General features: G+C 41.7%; 1 protein-coding gene across 9 annotated transcripts in view; it reads right to left on the bottom strand.

Annotated features, from left to right (window-relative positions):
• The window catches only part of ptprk (protein tyrosine phosphatase receptor type K), a 63860-nt gene extending 46476 nt beyond the window's left edge, over positions 1-17384 (bottom strand). For 5 of the 9 annotated variants that reach the window (XM_085937842.1, XM_085937845.1, XM_085937847.1 and 2 more), the window contains exons 1-2: positions 17057-17383; positions 12310-12333 (exon numbers count right to left, since the gene is read on the bottom strand). In XM_085937842.1, the coding sequence (XP_085793968.1) occupies positions 12310-12333; positions 17057-17138 (106 nt within the window). In that variant the 5' untranslated portion in view covers positions 17139-17383. Of the gene's footprint in view, positions 1-12309; positions 12334-17056 lie in introns of all 9 variants that reach the window. The other 4 variants (XM_085937839.1, XM_085937841.1, XM_085937848.1 and 1 more) reach the window with 3 other exon arrangements.
• Positions 17385-17812: the final 428 nt, after the last annotated feature.

Below are 17812 nucleotides of genomic sequence, written 5' to 3'. Positions count from 1 at the left end.
AAATCGATTAACACTCGATAGACTCTTTGTCAGCCATTTTGACAAGGGAGTTAATGGCACTGAATGTTCTAAATGGCGGTGTTGTAATAAAAGAACACGCCATAGAATTCAAATACAAAAACGACCCAAACACATGATTAACAAAGACGCGAGTCCCTTGGTTAAACACACGTACTCGTCTCGTTTTTCCGTGCTGCACAAGTATGGCTTGCACAAATTTGGCTATCACTTGTATTCTAGCTGACAGCCAAAACTGTCTCCTGTAAGCAGAAACTGTTTTTTACCCCCCGACCTTGTCAGAGAAACCCAACCATTGATTTGAGGACAGTAATTCATGAATTGCTCTGCGGCACCCCCATATAAATGGTAGCGTAAAGTGTCAGAAAATATATATATATATGAACAAGAAAACACTTTTGTCATACAAGAATCCTGCATGGCCTTGAAAACAACTCGCACTATTTGCAGCGAGTGAATGCTGATCAGAACTAAATGGGCTCATTATTCACTCGGTACAGAACGAACTGATAATGAATAGATGTACGCTGCGTGTGGAGTTCAATACAAACCCAAGAGACTGAAAATTCCTTTCTGGGTGATGGGGGACAAGCGGGGAGGGGGGGGAGGTATAATCCTGATGTGTCAGTTTCATGGGGCGTGATGATTTTTTTGCCCTGTTGCCCCGGGACACCAGACTCGTGTCCTGGTTCCTTCTCAGCCATGGATTCTGCCAAAGGGCCTTTTTACATTTTACCATTAGGGAAGGACAACTAGAAGAGGGCACCACCGAAGCATACACGCATCCTTTTCCAGGTCCGCAAGACCTTGAGACAGACACTGAACATGATTGCCAAAGTACCGTAATTTTCTGACTATAAGTCGCTCGGAGTATAAGTGGCACCAGCCATAAAATGCACAATAAAGTTTCACTTTAACATAAAACATATATAAGTCGCACCGGAGTATAAGTCGCACTTTTGGGGCAAATTTATTTGTCAAAATCCAACACCAAGAACAGACATGAACGGGCAAAAACAAGCTAAACGATAGGTATGCTAACGTGACAAACACAAACGAAGAGCTAAGAACGGGCCTGACGTAACATTCAGAGTTATTCTAATAACTATTACATAAATAACACGTTTATAAAACCATCTGTGTCACTCCAATTCATTAAATCAATTAATTGTTCTTTATGTGAACAATGCCGCGTACGCGCGCCGTCGGACTCGTCGTGATTTGCATTTCAAATTATTCCACAGGCCCATATAAAAATATATAAAGTATATTTCAAATAACTATCATATTATAACAATACTATCAAACCATCTGTGTCACTCCAAATCATTAAATCCATCAATCAAATTCCTCGTCCTTTGTCAACAACGCCGCCCGTGGGCCCTGACGTCAGCCTCGTCGTTATTCCACAGATCTAATATATAACCATATTGTAGCGTTAACAAAGTACAAGCAAAGACCTGGGTTTGGTAAACGACTCTTTATTTAACAAAACAAGAGTTCAACGAGGCAACAACTACTGAACTTCCAGCCACGGAGGTGGAAGAGAGCTCCATAGAATAGGACCAAAAAGCCATGTCCGAGCCCCATCTACCGTCCCCGGACAGCCACCCTGCCGAGCACTGGCCCCCGACTTTCATCCACGGAGGTGAAAGAAAGCTCCGTAGAGTATGACCGGGCATGCGTAAAAGCCATGTCCTAGCCCCATCCACCGTCCCCGGACAGCCACCCGGCCGAGCGTCGGCCCCCGACTTCCATCCACGGAGGTGAAAGAAAGCTCCGTCGAGTCGGACCAGGCGTGCGTAAAAGCCATAATAGTTTTTCAAACCTTCTGTGTCACTCCAAATCATTAAATCCTTCAAACTCTTCGTCCTCCGTGTCACTTACAAACAAAGCCGCTAATGATGCCGGTAGTACGTGGGGCCCTTCGTCATCTTCGTTATCCCGTGATCGAATATTTGTCCTTTATGTAAACAACCGCCGCACTGCTGACGTCACTTGAAATTCAAATTACAGCAATACCTTGCTACATCGCGGTTTGTTTATCGTGGTTTCCTTTTTTTTTTTTTTTTTTACATTTTTGAAAAAATTCACATATAAGTCGCTCCTCAGTATCAGTCAATCCCCCCCCCCCAAACTAAGAAAAAAAACACGACTTATAGTCCGAAAATTACGGTACACTACACTCCAATGGTGCAACAAGAAGATAAAAGGTTTTAATCTTTTTACTATATCCTGATATGAAATATGGCTGAAATTTTGGAAGCAGTCATGCTTTCAAACTTTCCCACACCATTGTCTTCATCTTCCTTTGTTCCCTCAACATTCTGACAAAGCTCTCAATCCACTGTGGCACATACGTACCAAATTACGTGGCAAGTAATTAAAACTGTTTGTGTTTGTTCCGTGAACTGTTAGTGGACCTTGATAATGGAAAACATGTGAAGACTAGCTGCATTGTCAAAATCAAATCTATTAATACATTTTCATCGCTACACTACACTACCTCGCTTAGAATTTGAAAATGATTAAAAAAAAAAGATTTTAAGCTATCAAGATAACATTACGGGTTTTTTTTTTAAATTAAACTATCAAGTAGAAAATGCTTGCTCCTTTTTGAATTGTGGCATAGTTACAGAATAACAACAACAACAAAAAAGGCCATTCTTTCTTTGAAGAGCACAGCCAGGCAAATGGGGAGCATAGTCTTCTTCTTGCCCATGTTAATGTAAGTAATCCATGTGGACAGGATGCTTTGTTCTATACTGAGAGAGCCAGTTAGAACGGCAATGAGACAGAGAGATGGTTCACCTGCTTTAAATGTCCACGCCTCTCTTCCTCTTGGGAAATGTTGACAAGGAAACACTAATAGTCTTTAAGCCCATGAGATGGAGTGGAAGTCAAATCAATGCCATTTTAATGGAAGAAGGTACACACGATGCAAAATGTTATAGAAAATCAGAAAATTTTGTTGGAAAAATATGTACTGTACAAGGTGCCCTGCGTGTGTGTGTGTTATGGTGCCATGCCCGTAGGAGTTGAAGTCTGTACAGGCAAGATTTAAAATGTGCATGTATGCCTGCACATATCTCTGAGTGTGTGATGGTATGCCAAGGGTGTCGAAATAAAAGGCGAAAGGGGGGGGGGGGGGCACTCAAACAAGTTGAAGAGCAAAAAGCAGCTTCCTTGGACTGAATGCACAGCCGTGGGCAATCTGAGTGTGGATGCGAATGTGCATGTGTGTGAGTGTTGGCCTGGGGCGATGTGACTGTGTGTAAGGAGTGGACTTGGGAAGAGTAAATGTCCATACAAACATGCTTGAAGTAGTATTCTTTTACATCTTATGGACGAATTTTAAAATAAAGTTGTCATGTGTTTAAAAAAAATAAATTAAAAAAAAGGATGTTATTACGTCTCAAAATCTGCTGTTTAATGGACATGCGTTCTTTTGGGATTTATATATATTCAAATGTTGGGTTTGTGTTATTTTAAAAAAAAAGGCTGCCAATTTTTTCCTTATTTACTGCAAATGAATATTGGCTTAAAATATCAGTTATCGGCTTCCTTAACCTTAATAATCTGTATTTACTAATAGATTATGTACTTATTGAGGTTTGCATATCAGTCTCATCTAAGTGGCACATTTGGTGTAGTTGTATAAGAGACCTGTAACATTAAACGCATGTAAGCCAATACAGTGAAACTATTTTGAGGAAATGAAACGACTATATATGATGGACTAACTATATAGCGCATTAACTCTCTCATAATGATCAACAGAAGCTCATCTCTCCCGGAATAAAAGTTAACTTTGCAGTTAGCATTGAGGAAGCGTCCTCGCAGCTTGTATAACAAACACACACTTGATGTTTAGAATATTAAAAGGCTAAATCTGTCTGTAACAGCAGAAAGGCTGAATGGTGCACATTCCACCATGCCGACTAGAGCTGATTTCATTATAGATAAATCTCATTTATCAATTCAATCTCTCGCTCCTATCTGTCTGTCACATTCTATTTCTCCCCCTTTATTTCTGCCGATGTGTGTCATTTCCCCACTTTCAAGCTCCCCACTCTCCCTATTTTTTTTTTGGTATACTTCTCTTGGCTCTTTATCTTTCTCCTCCATTTATGTCGCTCTATCTACACAATCCGTGTCATCTGTTGAATGCAATTGGTAAGTATATATATGAAGAGCAGCAATGACACTGGAGTGGAATAGAAGAGATGCCGGGGAGGAAAAATAGGGAAGGGGGGAGCCCCTGTGTCTTTGAAAACAATAGTCTCCCAAAGAAATCACAATGAATTCACCTCTCACTCTCTACACTCGTTTTTTGCGCACTTGCCTTCCCTCTGATACAAGCCGGTCTCTGTAATACAATAAAAAACTTGGCTTAGCTCTGTGTGCGTGAGTGTGTGTGTGTGTGTGGGGGGGGGGGGGGCAACTTCTACTCCCAACTCTCAGACCCATCATTGCAGTTCTTCCACCGAGGTGTGTTTCAATAAATCACGCTGCTGTCGCTTGCGCGCGCACACGTGCGCACACACGCGTTTGGTTGCTGCTTAATAAGCTGTATTCAGAGCTCCTGGGTTTATAGAAGCTGAAACGGCACAAAACGAGGATTTTCTTTTCTTTTCTTTGATGCTTGCTCTTTAGACTCGCCATCCTACTTTTTTGTAATTTTGCTATTGTGCTTTTATTTAATGTAATGATGGCAGATATTGTGAGCACTTGAAGGAATAGAGTAACAATAACCATAGAACATAGAACAAAAGTGCTATCTGATGTGTTTCACATGTTCCCATACTTTTGCTTACTTGAAACCCAAATGTGAACTCGGTCCAACCTATGTCACACTTTGGTGTCGTGTCTGCATGTTCTTTTCTGTATCACATTCATTCCTCACGCCGCATGTGAGGAATCTGTCGCTGCTCGAAAACTATGTCAAACATAAGACAGGACAGATGGAGAGGAAGCAGACAAGTGTGGAAAAAGAGCAAGGGGGGTCGGGGTGGGGGTGGGGGAAGGAATGGACACCTGGACGAGTCCTGAGGCCCTGCGGGGAGGTAGAAGGAAGGAGGATGGGTTGCACGGTGACGAGACTCTCCCAGCTGTAACCTGTTTGTGTGCCTCCTTGTGTGTGTGTGTGTGCCTCCTTGTGTGTGTGTGTGTGTGTGTGTGTGTGTGTGTGTGTGTGTGTGTGTGTGTGTGTGTGTGTGTGTGTGTGTGTGTGTGTGTGTGTGTGTGTTCCATATCTGCACTAGTGCTGCAGGAGTTTACCAGGGGGTTGTAACAGATGGGATTATAGAGACAAACATACTTAAACAAATGACAAGAGTCCAGCCATCAGCGTCACATAACCACAATTCAGCAGTTCTCAACTTAGGCTCTGCCACCTAAACTTGGCAGAGACTGAATCATTTTGAATCCAACGCTTTCTGGTAAGGATTGTGTTCGGCAATCTTCACCTTAAAAAGCTCTGCACAACAGTTGTTAATATTAAAAAAAGATGTAGTCACTTAAAAGACTGAAAGCTATTGTCACAGAGAGGCTGGTTGATCTTTGGCGCATCACTAACAATGCTTTTCCGTTCCACTTTTTCGTCAGAGTGGATCCCTCAAAGAGCAATTGTGTCAAATGTTCCCCCACATCAACCCGCAACTCGACACACGTACGCACTACAAAGCACTATGTGCAGGTAAACAGGCTCTCTGTATATGCGCGTGTACATGAGGCAGGTGAAAGGGTTAATGGTGGCCATTAAGATTCAACCCTACTGCAAATGCAAGCACACACACACACACACACACACACACACACACACACACACATATATATCTGTCCGTCCGTCTGTCTGTCAAAGTGGAGCATCGAACTCTGGTCTGTCGTTTAGGCCAGTGTTTGTCAACCACTGTGCCGCGGCACACTAGTGTGCCGTGAGTGATCGTCAGGTGTGCCGTGGAAAATTATCAAATTTCACCTAATTGGTCTAAAAATATTTTTTCATCCATCCATCTGCTTCCGCTTATCCGGGGTCGGGTCGCAGGGGCAGCAGCTTTAGGAGGGACTCCCAGACTTCCCTCTCCCCAGCCACTTCATCCAGCTCATCCCAGGGGATCCCAAGGGGTTCCCAGGCCAGCCGAGAGACATAGTCTCTCCAGCGCGTCCCTGGTTGTCCCCGGGGCCCGATAGGACTCCTTCAGCTTGACGGCATCCCTTACCGCCGGTGTCCACCAGCGGGTTCGGGGATTGCCGCCACGACAGGCACCAACAACCTTACGGCCACAGCTCCGGTCGGCTGCCTCAAAAATATTTTTTGAAAACCAATTATTATCTGCAGATAATATGCCATTGTCGAGTGTCTGTGCTGTAGTAGTGACTGGCAGCGTAATCAATGATTCCTTATCACTAGATGGCAGCAGGGAGCGAATTGCATTGCACGTTAAGACAAGAGAGTTAGTGATGCATGAATGTCACAGGTACCAGTGAGAGCATTGTGGCTAGCAAGATTGTGCTGACGGTGATGGAGAAGTTTTTGAAAAGAATATATCCAGGATATCAGCTATGTGTTCATCCAAACATGCACAGGTTTCACACTGAGTAAAATATACTGAGATTTACATTTTGTACATGCAACTTTTCATATTTTAACAGTGAAATATTTCCCAAATATTATTGCGCTTTAAGTGCACTTTTTATTTGAAAGAAGAAATATAAAAGATGATAAAAATACGTTTTTGAGTTGATTCCTATTCAAGACACTTTGATAGGAACGACTACCGTAATTTTTGGACTATAAGTCGCGGTTTTTGTCATAGTTTGGGTGGGGGGGGCGACTTGTACTCAGGAGGACTTATATCTGATTTTTTTCACAAATTTTCAAAATTCAAAAATCCGCGATGTACTGAAACCGCGACAAACAAACCGCGATGTAGAAAGGGATTACTGTCATTTGAACTGCAAGTGACGTCACCAGTGCCGCGCGGCGGTTGTTTACATAAAGGGCAAAGGATTCGATCACGGGATGATGAAGATGACGAAGGGCCCCACGTACTACCGGCATCATTAGCGGCTTTGTTTGTAAGTGACCAGGAGGACGAAGAGTTTGAAGGATTTAATGATTTGGAGTGACACAGAAGGTTTGAAAAAGTATTATGGCTTTTACGCACGCCCGGTCCTTCTCGACGGGAGCTCTCTTTCACTTCCGTGGATGGAAGTCGGGGGCCGGCGCTCGGCCGGGTGGCTGTCCGGGGAGGGTGGATGGGGCTCGGACATGGCTTTTACGCACGCCCGGTCATACTCTACGGAGCTTTCTTTCACCTTCGTGGCTGGAAGTTCAGTAGTTGTTGGCTCGTTGAAATCTTGTTTTGTTAAAAAGAGCCGTTTACCAAACCTACGTCTTTCCTGGTACTTTGTTAACGCTACAATATAGTTATATATGAGATCTCTGCAGCGCACGCGCGGCGTTGTTGACATAAAGAACGAGTAATTTGTTCGATGGATTTTATGATTTTGAGTGACACAGATGGTTTGATAATATTGTTGTAATATGATAGTTATTTGAAATATACTTTATATACCGTTATATGGGTCTGTGGAATAATTAGAAATGCAACTTACAACGAGTCCGACGTGCATATGCGGTGCATACGCGGCATTGTTTACATAAAGCACGATCGATGGATTTAATGAACTGGAGTGACACAGATGGTTTGATAAATGTGTGATTTATGTAATACTTACTTGAATAACTCTGAATGCTACGTCAGGCCCGTTCTCAGCCCCTCGTTTGTGTAAATGTCACGTTAGCATACCGTATTGTTTAGCCTGTGTTTGCTGGTTCATGTCTGTTTTTGGTGTTGGATTTTGACAAATAAATTTGCCCCAAAAGTGCGACTTATACTCCGGTGCGACTTATATATGTTTTTTTCACTTTATTGTCCATTTTATGGCTAGTGCGATTTATACTCCGGAGCGAGTATATAGTCCGAAAATTACGGTATATTGTTAATATAGGTGGCTACGTCTTAACAGATTTTTGTTGGTGTGCCTCGGGATTTTTTCCAATGAAAAGGTGTGCCATGAATGAAGAAAGGTTGACAAACACTGGTTTAGGCTAACTGAAATCCCTGCATGCATAATGAATGAACAACCTCGAGCACAAAGTCAACAGGGAGCAAGTATCACACAAACAAGCATGTCATTCTGTTTTTTTTTTTTTTTTTAATTTACAGTTTTTGTCAGACTGTCCACCTGCCACATCTCATGAACCAAAAACTGGATTTTCAATAAGGAGGACAAACAGTGAAGAAATAAAATTGAGTACTTTATGTTAACATCATCCTTGGGAGGACTCCACAAAACAATTGTTCCCTGGATTTGATGTAAAAAAAAAAAAAAAAAAACTAAGCCTTGACAAAATACCTCAAATACCAAAAAAAGCAGAGGATAAATGAAAAAAATATCAAATAAATAACCTCACATTCCAGACACAAGCGCACAAAGCCACCTAATCAAACTCTTCCCAGCTTCATCAAAAAGTGATTAAAATATTTTTGAACACATTTTAAGATAAACTGTCGCTGGTGCAATAGAAATATTTGTTGCTAAATCTACTTTAAAAAAAAAAAAAAAAAAAAAAAGGACCTGCTTCAAATGAACAATTTGTGACTCATTTGCCGTCAGCCCAACACGGCCATTACACGAGAAGTTAGTCATGGCATTACGGAACTTAAGTAGTCATTTTACCCTCCACTTCATCTTACTGGGCCTGTCTGCCAAAAGCTAAAGAATGCGAAAGAGAAACAGACCCCTGAAACACAAACAAAGTGACCTCAGAGTAGAAATTGGTGAACTCTTCGTGAAGGTTTGCAGCCAGTTAGCAGAGTAAGCAAACACACCTACGGGATTGTAGGTCAAAGTCCATTTCTCTGCACTCAGAATGAAAGTAGGCTAATGATTCTAGATTAAAGTCATACCCCCCAACTCGAACCTGGTCTGGTTCCCACGTGTGACTAAGTATTTCGTCAAGAAGTATGACGGAGGGGGGGGAACTGCGTGAGCGCTATCAATCACGCAAACATTCCCTCCCCCTGTTATCAGCAGATATGAAGCAGCTCAGGAATGAAAGAGTGCAGCTGCAAGTTTGTGTCGCTTTGCTGTGTTCTTTCAGAGTTCCTTATCACACCCGAAGCCACGATTGCTTCCTCTCCCACACACGCACTTCTCTGCCCACCTATCTTCTAAATCATATACTCCCGTTTCACCTCATATTTCATAAAAGTGCCACAAAAGGGTCTGGGTTTTTTTTTTCCAGAGTTTGTATGTTTCATTTCTTCATAAGTGCTAAGTCATTATTATGCAATTCAAAATTGTGTGAAGTTCATGCAGAATGATTGAAAACTATCCAATCATGAATTCTGTTGTCGTTTACAGTACGAGATGGTGACAGGCCGAAACATGGCCATGGCTTTGTGCGCCACATAAAACCGTACGCACAGGCAAGGACACACACAGAGAAGTGCACGCTAAATGAGAGTCATACTTGACCACGGTAAAGTATAAGTGGTAAGTTTGGGGCCAGTGAAAGGGGAAAGTGCGGCTAACCTAAACCACATGTGGCTCCCACTGTTTAGCAATCCATGTGTGAAGAGTGAAAACATGAGAAAAGCTTCCACTACTGCTTCAAAGGTGGAGTTAACCAAATTCAACAGTGCCATTAATCCAACTAAACTAAGTGATTCGAACTTAAGGTAGTCATCTGTGTGTATGTGTGTGTTTATGAGTCTAAATCCAAGGGACATCTTATGTCATGGTGAGGCATCGTTGTATCTGCTAACTGTTACGCCGATAAGACAGCTCCCTTTGCATGCATGCAAGCACGCACGCAAGCACGCACGCACGCACGCACGCACACACACACACACGCACACACACGCGCACACACGCGCACACACACACCAATTCTTCCTCATAGAAACTTTATTTACCTTTGGCCCAGTAAGTGACGGTTAACCGAGTCACTTAATACAATAAAACAGTGAATAAAGACAAAAGCGAGTGTGAAAGTAGAAACGAAGCAGGGAGGAAGACCAACCAAAGCATTCCAGAAGAAGGTCGAGAGACGACAACAAAGATAAAGAAAGGCAATACTGAGAGACCTTGGCAAGATTTGAACGAAGGGAAAATGAAAAAGTACCAAGAAACTGTTATTCGGGTTTTCAGTTTGAAAATCACACAGCAGGAACATTTTATGTGCAACACACCGGTTCTCTTACATGAGGGCAAATTAATATTTTCTGAAACAAAACAAAGAGGATATATTTAGTTTCTTGTGCCCCCAAAAGTTATGGCGCGCTTTGCCTTATTTATTTCCAGGAGGATTAACCGGGATTTCTGAATCTCCGTGTCGCTCTCCTGTTAATATGACCTACTTTGCTATTTACTATTCCACCTTTAAAATAATGTGTACTTTATCCGTGTAATACAACACCATTCCATTGGGATTTGGCTGCAAAAAATCCCACCCTAGCTCTTGTTGGGAGGGGAAAGACTGGAAAATTGAGAGGAGAGTCAAGGATAAAAAGAACAAGGGGGGGGGGGGGGGGGGTGAAGAACACTGGGGGAGGGTTGTGTTGTTTTTTGTTAGTGAGTAATAAATTCCAAGAGAAGGTGATATGAAGAGGTGAGACGGGACCGGCAGACACAGTGGAGTCAGCTTAGTTGAAATATCACAGTAGCGTAAGAATTCAACCACGCCGCCTTGTATTTAACTAAAAGAACTCACTGGAGTATTTTAAAAGAACTCACTGCAGTATTCAAAGTGGGACTTGTCAGCCATTTTGAGCTCCACAACTGAAATCATTGTCGCATCTGACAGAGTGCTCCCAACATGAAGATATAAAGTTGAGTTGGATATGATAATCTTAATGGAAGCGGTCATCCGTTTGTAAGCCCCAGATTCTCCGAGAGAGAGGAGGGTTTAAATATCTCAAAAGCTCTCCAAGCTATCTCAAAAGCAAATCAGCTTAAAGAGGAGACTTACTGGACATGAATGTAAAGACAGTCGAAATGGGGTGGTTGAGCGGGTCTGAAGAACAAACATCCCCCTGGGATTTTCTCATGACTGCCATTGGGAACAAGACCGGCACAAGTGCCCCGTAGGCTGCTTAGGGTTACTTTGGTGCGGACGTGTGTGTGAAGCTGCTTTCATGACAGATGTCGTCCTAACTGGACTAATGGAAAGCACTTCAACCAATGCCCACAGCTACATACGCGCTAGAGAGCCCTTTGGCGGCGAGCTACCTGAAGGCTCTTATACAGGAAAAAAAAAGTCAAGCCAAATAAAATGGAATTTTCAAGGATGATTTATCACCCACTTGAACAGATGCAACTTTAAAGTCAGTTTCTTAACTTGCCGTGTCTAATTTCTCTCTCGAGCTGATGGCCTAAAAATAAACATTAAAAAGCATATGCTCTTAAAGACACTCTTTGGAAAAATTCCTATTGACATGCTATTTATAAACGCTCTTTATATAATGATAGTCGGTGGCCGAGTCATTGCTTGCTTAAAATCTTAGCTTGGCTACACTTGAACCAAGTGTGTCATCAGGTTTTCCAATCCCTTTTCTTGGGTTGGCTTGACCTCAGAATCAGATGCGTGATATCGCCAGAGTTGGTTAGCTGTGACAACAGGAACATCATAGCGGAGGCTAACTTCTTACACTTCTTATTTTAATCTTTCAATTTGGATTATTGTGGTGTAAATATGAATTGCTTACGGGAACAGAGTGAACGAAAAGAGGAATAACCTGCCAAAAGGAACCAAACGCGTGAAAAGCAAAGCAAGCGGTTAAAGTGGTCACAAAATCATTGTTTCAGGGACTGTCGAGTTGAAATCTACAGAGATTAGTTGGAACACATGTAAAAGCTGCCAAAGAGCCTGTCCTGCATAATGTGAACTGACAGTATTTCTGCACGGCTGCACTTCCATTAAATCTGTTATTTTTGTATTAAATAATGTTTTACAGGGGGAACTACACAATCCGCAGCACACCTACAAAAACCAACAGCAATTCTCTCATTTGGAAGTATTTTTGAAATGATGAAGACAAAATTAAATTGTTCATGTTTTAGTATGGGCAGTATTGACATCACAGCTTGAAGATGGATGACAAAGAACCAACACCATTGAAACAACGTGTAAAAGAATCCCAAAATAAAAGCTGGAGATGAGACAATTTGATGAAGGTGACACGGAGCTCAGCACTTAGCTGGCTAATTGAAACTCACCTTTTTCTGAGCGCCCCATGTGAGCTGGGTCCAAGAAAGCAACAGAGGGGGAAAAAAACATTAAGACAGAATTAGATAAATAGCATGCACATAACGTATTTCATTCACTATATTAACAACATTAACCAGTACAAGTTAACAATAAGAGACCAAACCTGAATTTCAAAAAACACAATTTGAAACTTAATCTGACACCAAGCTGTAAATATTTAACGGAAGTGAAGTGAGCTTTGCACATGTTCCCTTACACCAAATTAAACCAACACATGGTTAACCCCCCACACCTGACCTTTAACCTCCCTTCACTTACGCTTGTGCTAACACTTGTGCTAACCTTGAAAATATTTATTTCCAAATCTGCACAAAAGTAAAAAAAAAAAAAAAAAAAACACACCTTTGTTGTGTGAACATTTACACCCTAAAATGTAATTAATCATCTGAGCGCTGATTACTTAATCGGTCATTTCGCAGGCATGTGTGGAAGCACATGAGCAATTTTTTTAGGCCTCTCTGTACAGACCAGGGACGTGCGCCTCCCCTGCCATCATGAAAAGAGGAAAAACAAATTCAATTGTTTTTATTATAAAGTCATTTTCATTTCAATAATTTTGTATCATTTTGAACCAAAATCGCTGAATTTTTATAGGCTATGCAGTAAGAACTTTTCTCTGTCTTTATGTCGCTGTTTAAGTGTTCAAACACTGTGGCTATATTAACTAATTTCCGTAGTTAAACTGGTGTATATAATATCTTGTGTTTTTTGTCATCTGTCTGTAACGTCGTGTTTCTTTCGATGAACAAAACGGCTTTGAAAAGAGACCTTACGGAGGCTACGAAAAAAGGTTCTCCAGCCTTATGGCAAGGGGTGCTAGTGATCCCGCGATGCTTCATGCGCCTACCACCTTTAGAATAAGAGATCTCCAGTTCAAATTTACAATGAACAACTGAGGAGCAATCATCCATTTGTTTTGTTTTACATTCGTTTTGGTTTTTTCAGTTCCTCCCCAGTCATGAACCTCACCGCACGTCACTGGTACAGACAGCTGTGACCTGAACCCAACAGGGCACCAATGAAATGGATGACACTATACCAACACCATCCTTCATCAGGGATATGAGCTTTCCTGGATTCTGGATCGGTTGCAAACACTCTCCCCTCCATTTCCATCAGCACCTTCCATGTTGATTTCCTGACTAATTGCTTGGCACCCTTCATGTGACACTTGCACTGGACTGACAGTCGTGGGAAGTACTTGTCACTAGAGTACATTTGAAAGATTTCACTCCTCCCTCCCTCTCCCACACTGGAAGATTAAGCTATTGGCTATCACGCTCACTTTGGAAAATGAGAGTAAGATTCAGCGTTAAGAGACTGGAAGGTCACACTATTTGCGGCTGGTACGTCTTTCGGTGCAAAAAACCCTCCGATTCATTCAAGCATACCAAGTCTAATGAGGGATTAGCTAATGAATTCTCTGAGCAGATTAATTACATTTTCCACACGCGCGTGTGGGTGCCTACAGACTCCCCCCTCCCCAAACCAGTGAAGAAACGAGCCGGTACTTTCAAGAGATGTTTTCTTTTAATCTGCAACCAAATTGAAATCCATAGAAAGAGATGTGCTTTGAGCAGAGAGGCGTTTGATTTGAGCACAAGACATTAAGGAAGATCGGCATGGCGGCAGACTGGAGGCATTACTTTTAACAAGAAAATAAATAAAACCTTCTTTGATTCGGCCACAGTTGAACGTGGAAGGGATTTTCATGGGAATCAAAATGAAAAGCAAGTATTTCACATGCTTCTCTGTGTCACTTTACTACAGAAGAAGAACCACACTGCCTCTTCTCACACACACACACACACACACACACACACACACACACACACACACACACACACGCACGCGCACGCACACACGGAGCGGATATGACAGAAAAACACACAGATGCACCCCTCCTGCCGTTTTCACAGTCTCTTGAGTGGACGAGATGCCCACGGCCAAAAACCAATGGTTGCATGTTGTTTTTTTTTCTTCTCCTCCTCCTCACTTTCTCTCTCTTCCCTCATGTCTTTTTTGCAGAGGAAAAACACATTTCTGTTTCATCTTCCAAAAGGCTCCGTGAAGTCATTATAATTAAAACCAATTTTGTACTTAGACTCCAAATGCAAAACCACAATTTACAATTATAATTAAACCAGCTACGTGATTCGACCAGGGAAACTAATGGAACACAATTATCGCACTTCATTAAGATTAAAGACTGTCAACGTGGGTCAGTGAATTTTGAGAAGTTGTCACATCGACACGCAGTCGCTTATTGACATTGTCAAGGCAGCGCAGCAGACAAGCCGGGCCACAGTTATTACTCGGAGCGTAGAAGGTGATAAGCCGAAACGAAGTTGCCGCAGAGCAGCCATGATAAGCGCGGATGCCAGAGAGAGACCACGTTCACATTAAACGTCATTGTTTAATATGGCCTAATTTCATAGAGACATTATAAAATGGGGAGAAGTAGAAATAGTAAATGTGATTTAGAGAAACAATCCCACAGCAATCTGACAGCTTTAATTCTTTCTCAACTGATTTGCAGTTCGTCCTTGTGCATTTCAAGGAGACGTGCGACATCTCTTGCTGTCAAAGCTCAATTTGACCAATCATAGCCTTGGTTTTCAATGTAATGACCACAAATTCTAAGTGACAAAAGATAGATCTAACCAGGCTATGCTATGTGCCAAAAATGACAGTGGTCTTAAATGCAATTCTTAGTCTAACCAATACTGGAAAAAAATATCACAGCAAATGTTTTACATCAAGTACCACCACAAAAATTACTATGGCCTACCATTATTGAAAACACTATTATTAGTTTGAAAACTATCACTGCGCTTCAATGTAGAGAAAAATGTATGACTTCTTAAAACATACTGAATACAAATACATTTAATTCAGCAAATCTTTCACTTACCACCAGAGGGAGCCTGCATACTACTAGTGGCATTTATTATACCACATTTTGAAAACCAATGATCCGAGCAATTCTGTCAGAAGAGTAGCAACACAATTTCACGTTTTACTGAAGAAAACTTAAATCGAGCAATACCTAATACTCGACTTGGTGACACCATGTTGGCACTCGAAATTTTCATCTTCAAAAGGTGAGCGATTTATGGACTTCACAAGTTCACTTTTTGGACTTGGAAACATTTTAAAGCATTGTCTGTGTAGCTGTTAAATGAATAATTGTGACCTTTGACCCTGCAACATTAAATAATTGACTATGGGAAATTGTCTTGAAATTAAAACAACATGAAAGTCAACCAGCATAACTGGACAGACCACTCAATTCTGGGGGTTCCACTGTATTCCCCAGTTTAGAAACAACACTTTTTTTCTCGCACCACATTTACAACGACCCACCTCTAGGCTATGTAAAGCAGCACCTCTTATTTACTTGCAAATTAACCATGTTCGCATTCCCAGGGAGGCCTCAAAGAAATTCCACACATTTGTTGCCCTGCAGACCAAATGGCCCCCAGGGAGGGGCACCAGGGGAGTAGTTAGGGGATGGAAGGCTGGGCTAGAGGAAGGAGGGGCTGGGCAATAAAGCTCGAAGAAGTGGTAATTAATGTGTAATTTTTATGCAAATCATCAACGAGCCTAGGCTTGCTGGAGCCGACTTTTTCCTCCCCCTTGTACAGTTTCTGATCATGCCCAGCACATAAATGAAGCGTGGTGTGCGCAAGTCACCTTTAATAAAGCTTTAGTGAGGTCAGATTGGAGGTCAGTTCATACAAATACAGTACACAATATACACACTCTGGATCTAGGAATCGCAGAGTATACTGAAATATTCCACAACTATAACTCCATGTTACAATATTTCCATATTTTCCAAACAATAGCCATGGTATCACTATATAGGTAACGTGTGGTCATCATTTTAAGACCGTTATTGCACAAAAGATTAAGTCTTGTACGAAAATGGCATTGAGCAGTTTAATCAAAAACTGTATTGAAAACACGTTTAAAAAAAATAGTGCTGTATGGACTTGAAAGTTGATGCATCGTGACGAAAGACATCTAAATTTGTAGATATTCCTGTGCAAATAACCTTTAACATTTTAATAAATGCAATCAGTCGGTTGCAACATGCACAGTAAGTAATCGCACTATCTGGATAAATTAATTTATATTATTGACTTTAAACCTGAACAGCAAAAAAGAATAAATAGCGAGTAAATAATCAACTAAACATACGTCATTTGTCAAAAGAACTTTTTGCCCGTTTCTTTTTGTCCTTTTTAGTGAGCCTCGTCTCGCCGGAGCTTTATGACGCGAGATGTTAAAAGTGGCATTGATCAGTAAACTATTTTTGCAGTATCAAATACTGAAAATTAACTGACAACGCACAGCTTGGCCAACTGCCAAGTACCAATGAACGTCACCTCACCGTCTCTTTACGTTTAGCGCGTCCCGTGCCTTAAATTAACATTATTTTCGACACCGATAACGACAGTGTTGCAGAAATAAGACTTAATGTTTACGCGTTGCGGCATGTAGATGCATTTTCAAGCATTTCGAAGACGATACAGCAAGCGCGCAGGTTGTTGCCAACTTTTTCGGCTCCGCCTAAAAACACGTACCTGGCAGGAACTCGCTTAAATTAACAAACAACACTTTCCCTGAATGAACGAACCATTTTGCACGACTACAGGCAAACACTTTAATGTTCTTTTTCTGCCTTACCTGGTGGTATCTGGCCGGAGATGCCCGCAACAGCCGACAAAAGGAGCACGAGTCCCAGCAAAAGAGAGAAAAGTGTATCCATGTTTTAAAGCGGAGTCCGGGCGAGCGTCTGGAACAGTTTTCCCCCAAAAGTTTTGCTTCTTTTGCGAGTTTCTTCGTCTGCGAGTGTCTCTGTGGACGTTATTACGACTATTTTTGTTTATAATTCCTGCATCCGCAGCCGAGTCGAATGCTCCATTCTGCCCTTTCGCTTTTCTGGCTTTCGGCTTCCCAACGCGCTCGCTCACTAGGACGCCACACTTTGAGTGAGGATGCGCGTGCGCGACGGAGAGGAGACAAGCGAGGGCCGGCGTGCATGCGCGTGATGGCGTGACGTCACAATACTGAGAAAAAAACGGTTGCGCACCAAAAAACAAAAAAAAAGTGAAGAACCATCAGGATGACGCCTGAAAGATTTGTGTGGAGTTGAAATCAGGTGTGGATTTCTGTTTAGCATCACAAAACTAAAACAATTGGACAAAGACAATACAAATCATTTTATTTTATTTTTTTGCAAAATTTAATTTCATTTTGTTGAACTCATGGATTAATTTTCAAAATTACGTCACAATGCCAGAAAACAGTTGAAGGGATGAATCAACCAGACATCACAAAGCGTAGTTGATCAAAAAGCAAAACTTTGTTTTGTTCAGTGGAACCGAACCCCACCAGTTTCATATGCGCATCCACCGAACCCCTTGTTAGTGAAATTTTTTA

The sequence above is a fragment of the Syngnathus leptorhynchus genome, chromosome 18 (assembly GCF_054491065.1).
Source record: "Syngnathus leptorhynchus isolate UIUO chromosome 18, UIUO_Slep, whole genome shotgun sequence".
Taxonomy (NCBI): Eukaryota; Metazoa; Chordata; class Actinopteri; order Syngnathiformes; family Syngnathidae; genus Syngnathus; species Syngnathus leptorhynchus.
The sequence above is the reverse complement of the archived record's forward strand: the minus strand, read 5'-3'. Positions and strand labels throughout refer to the sequence as shown.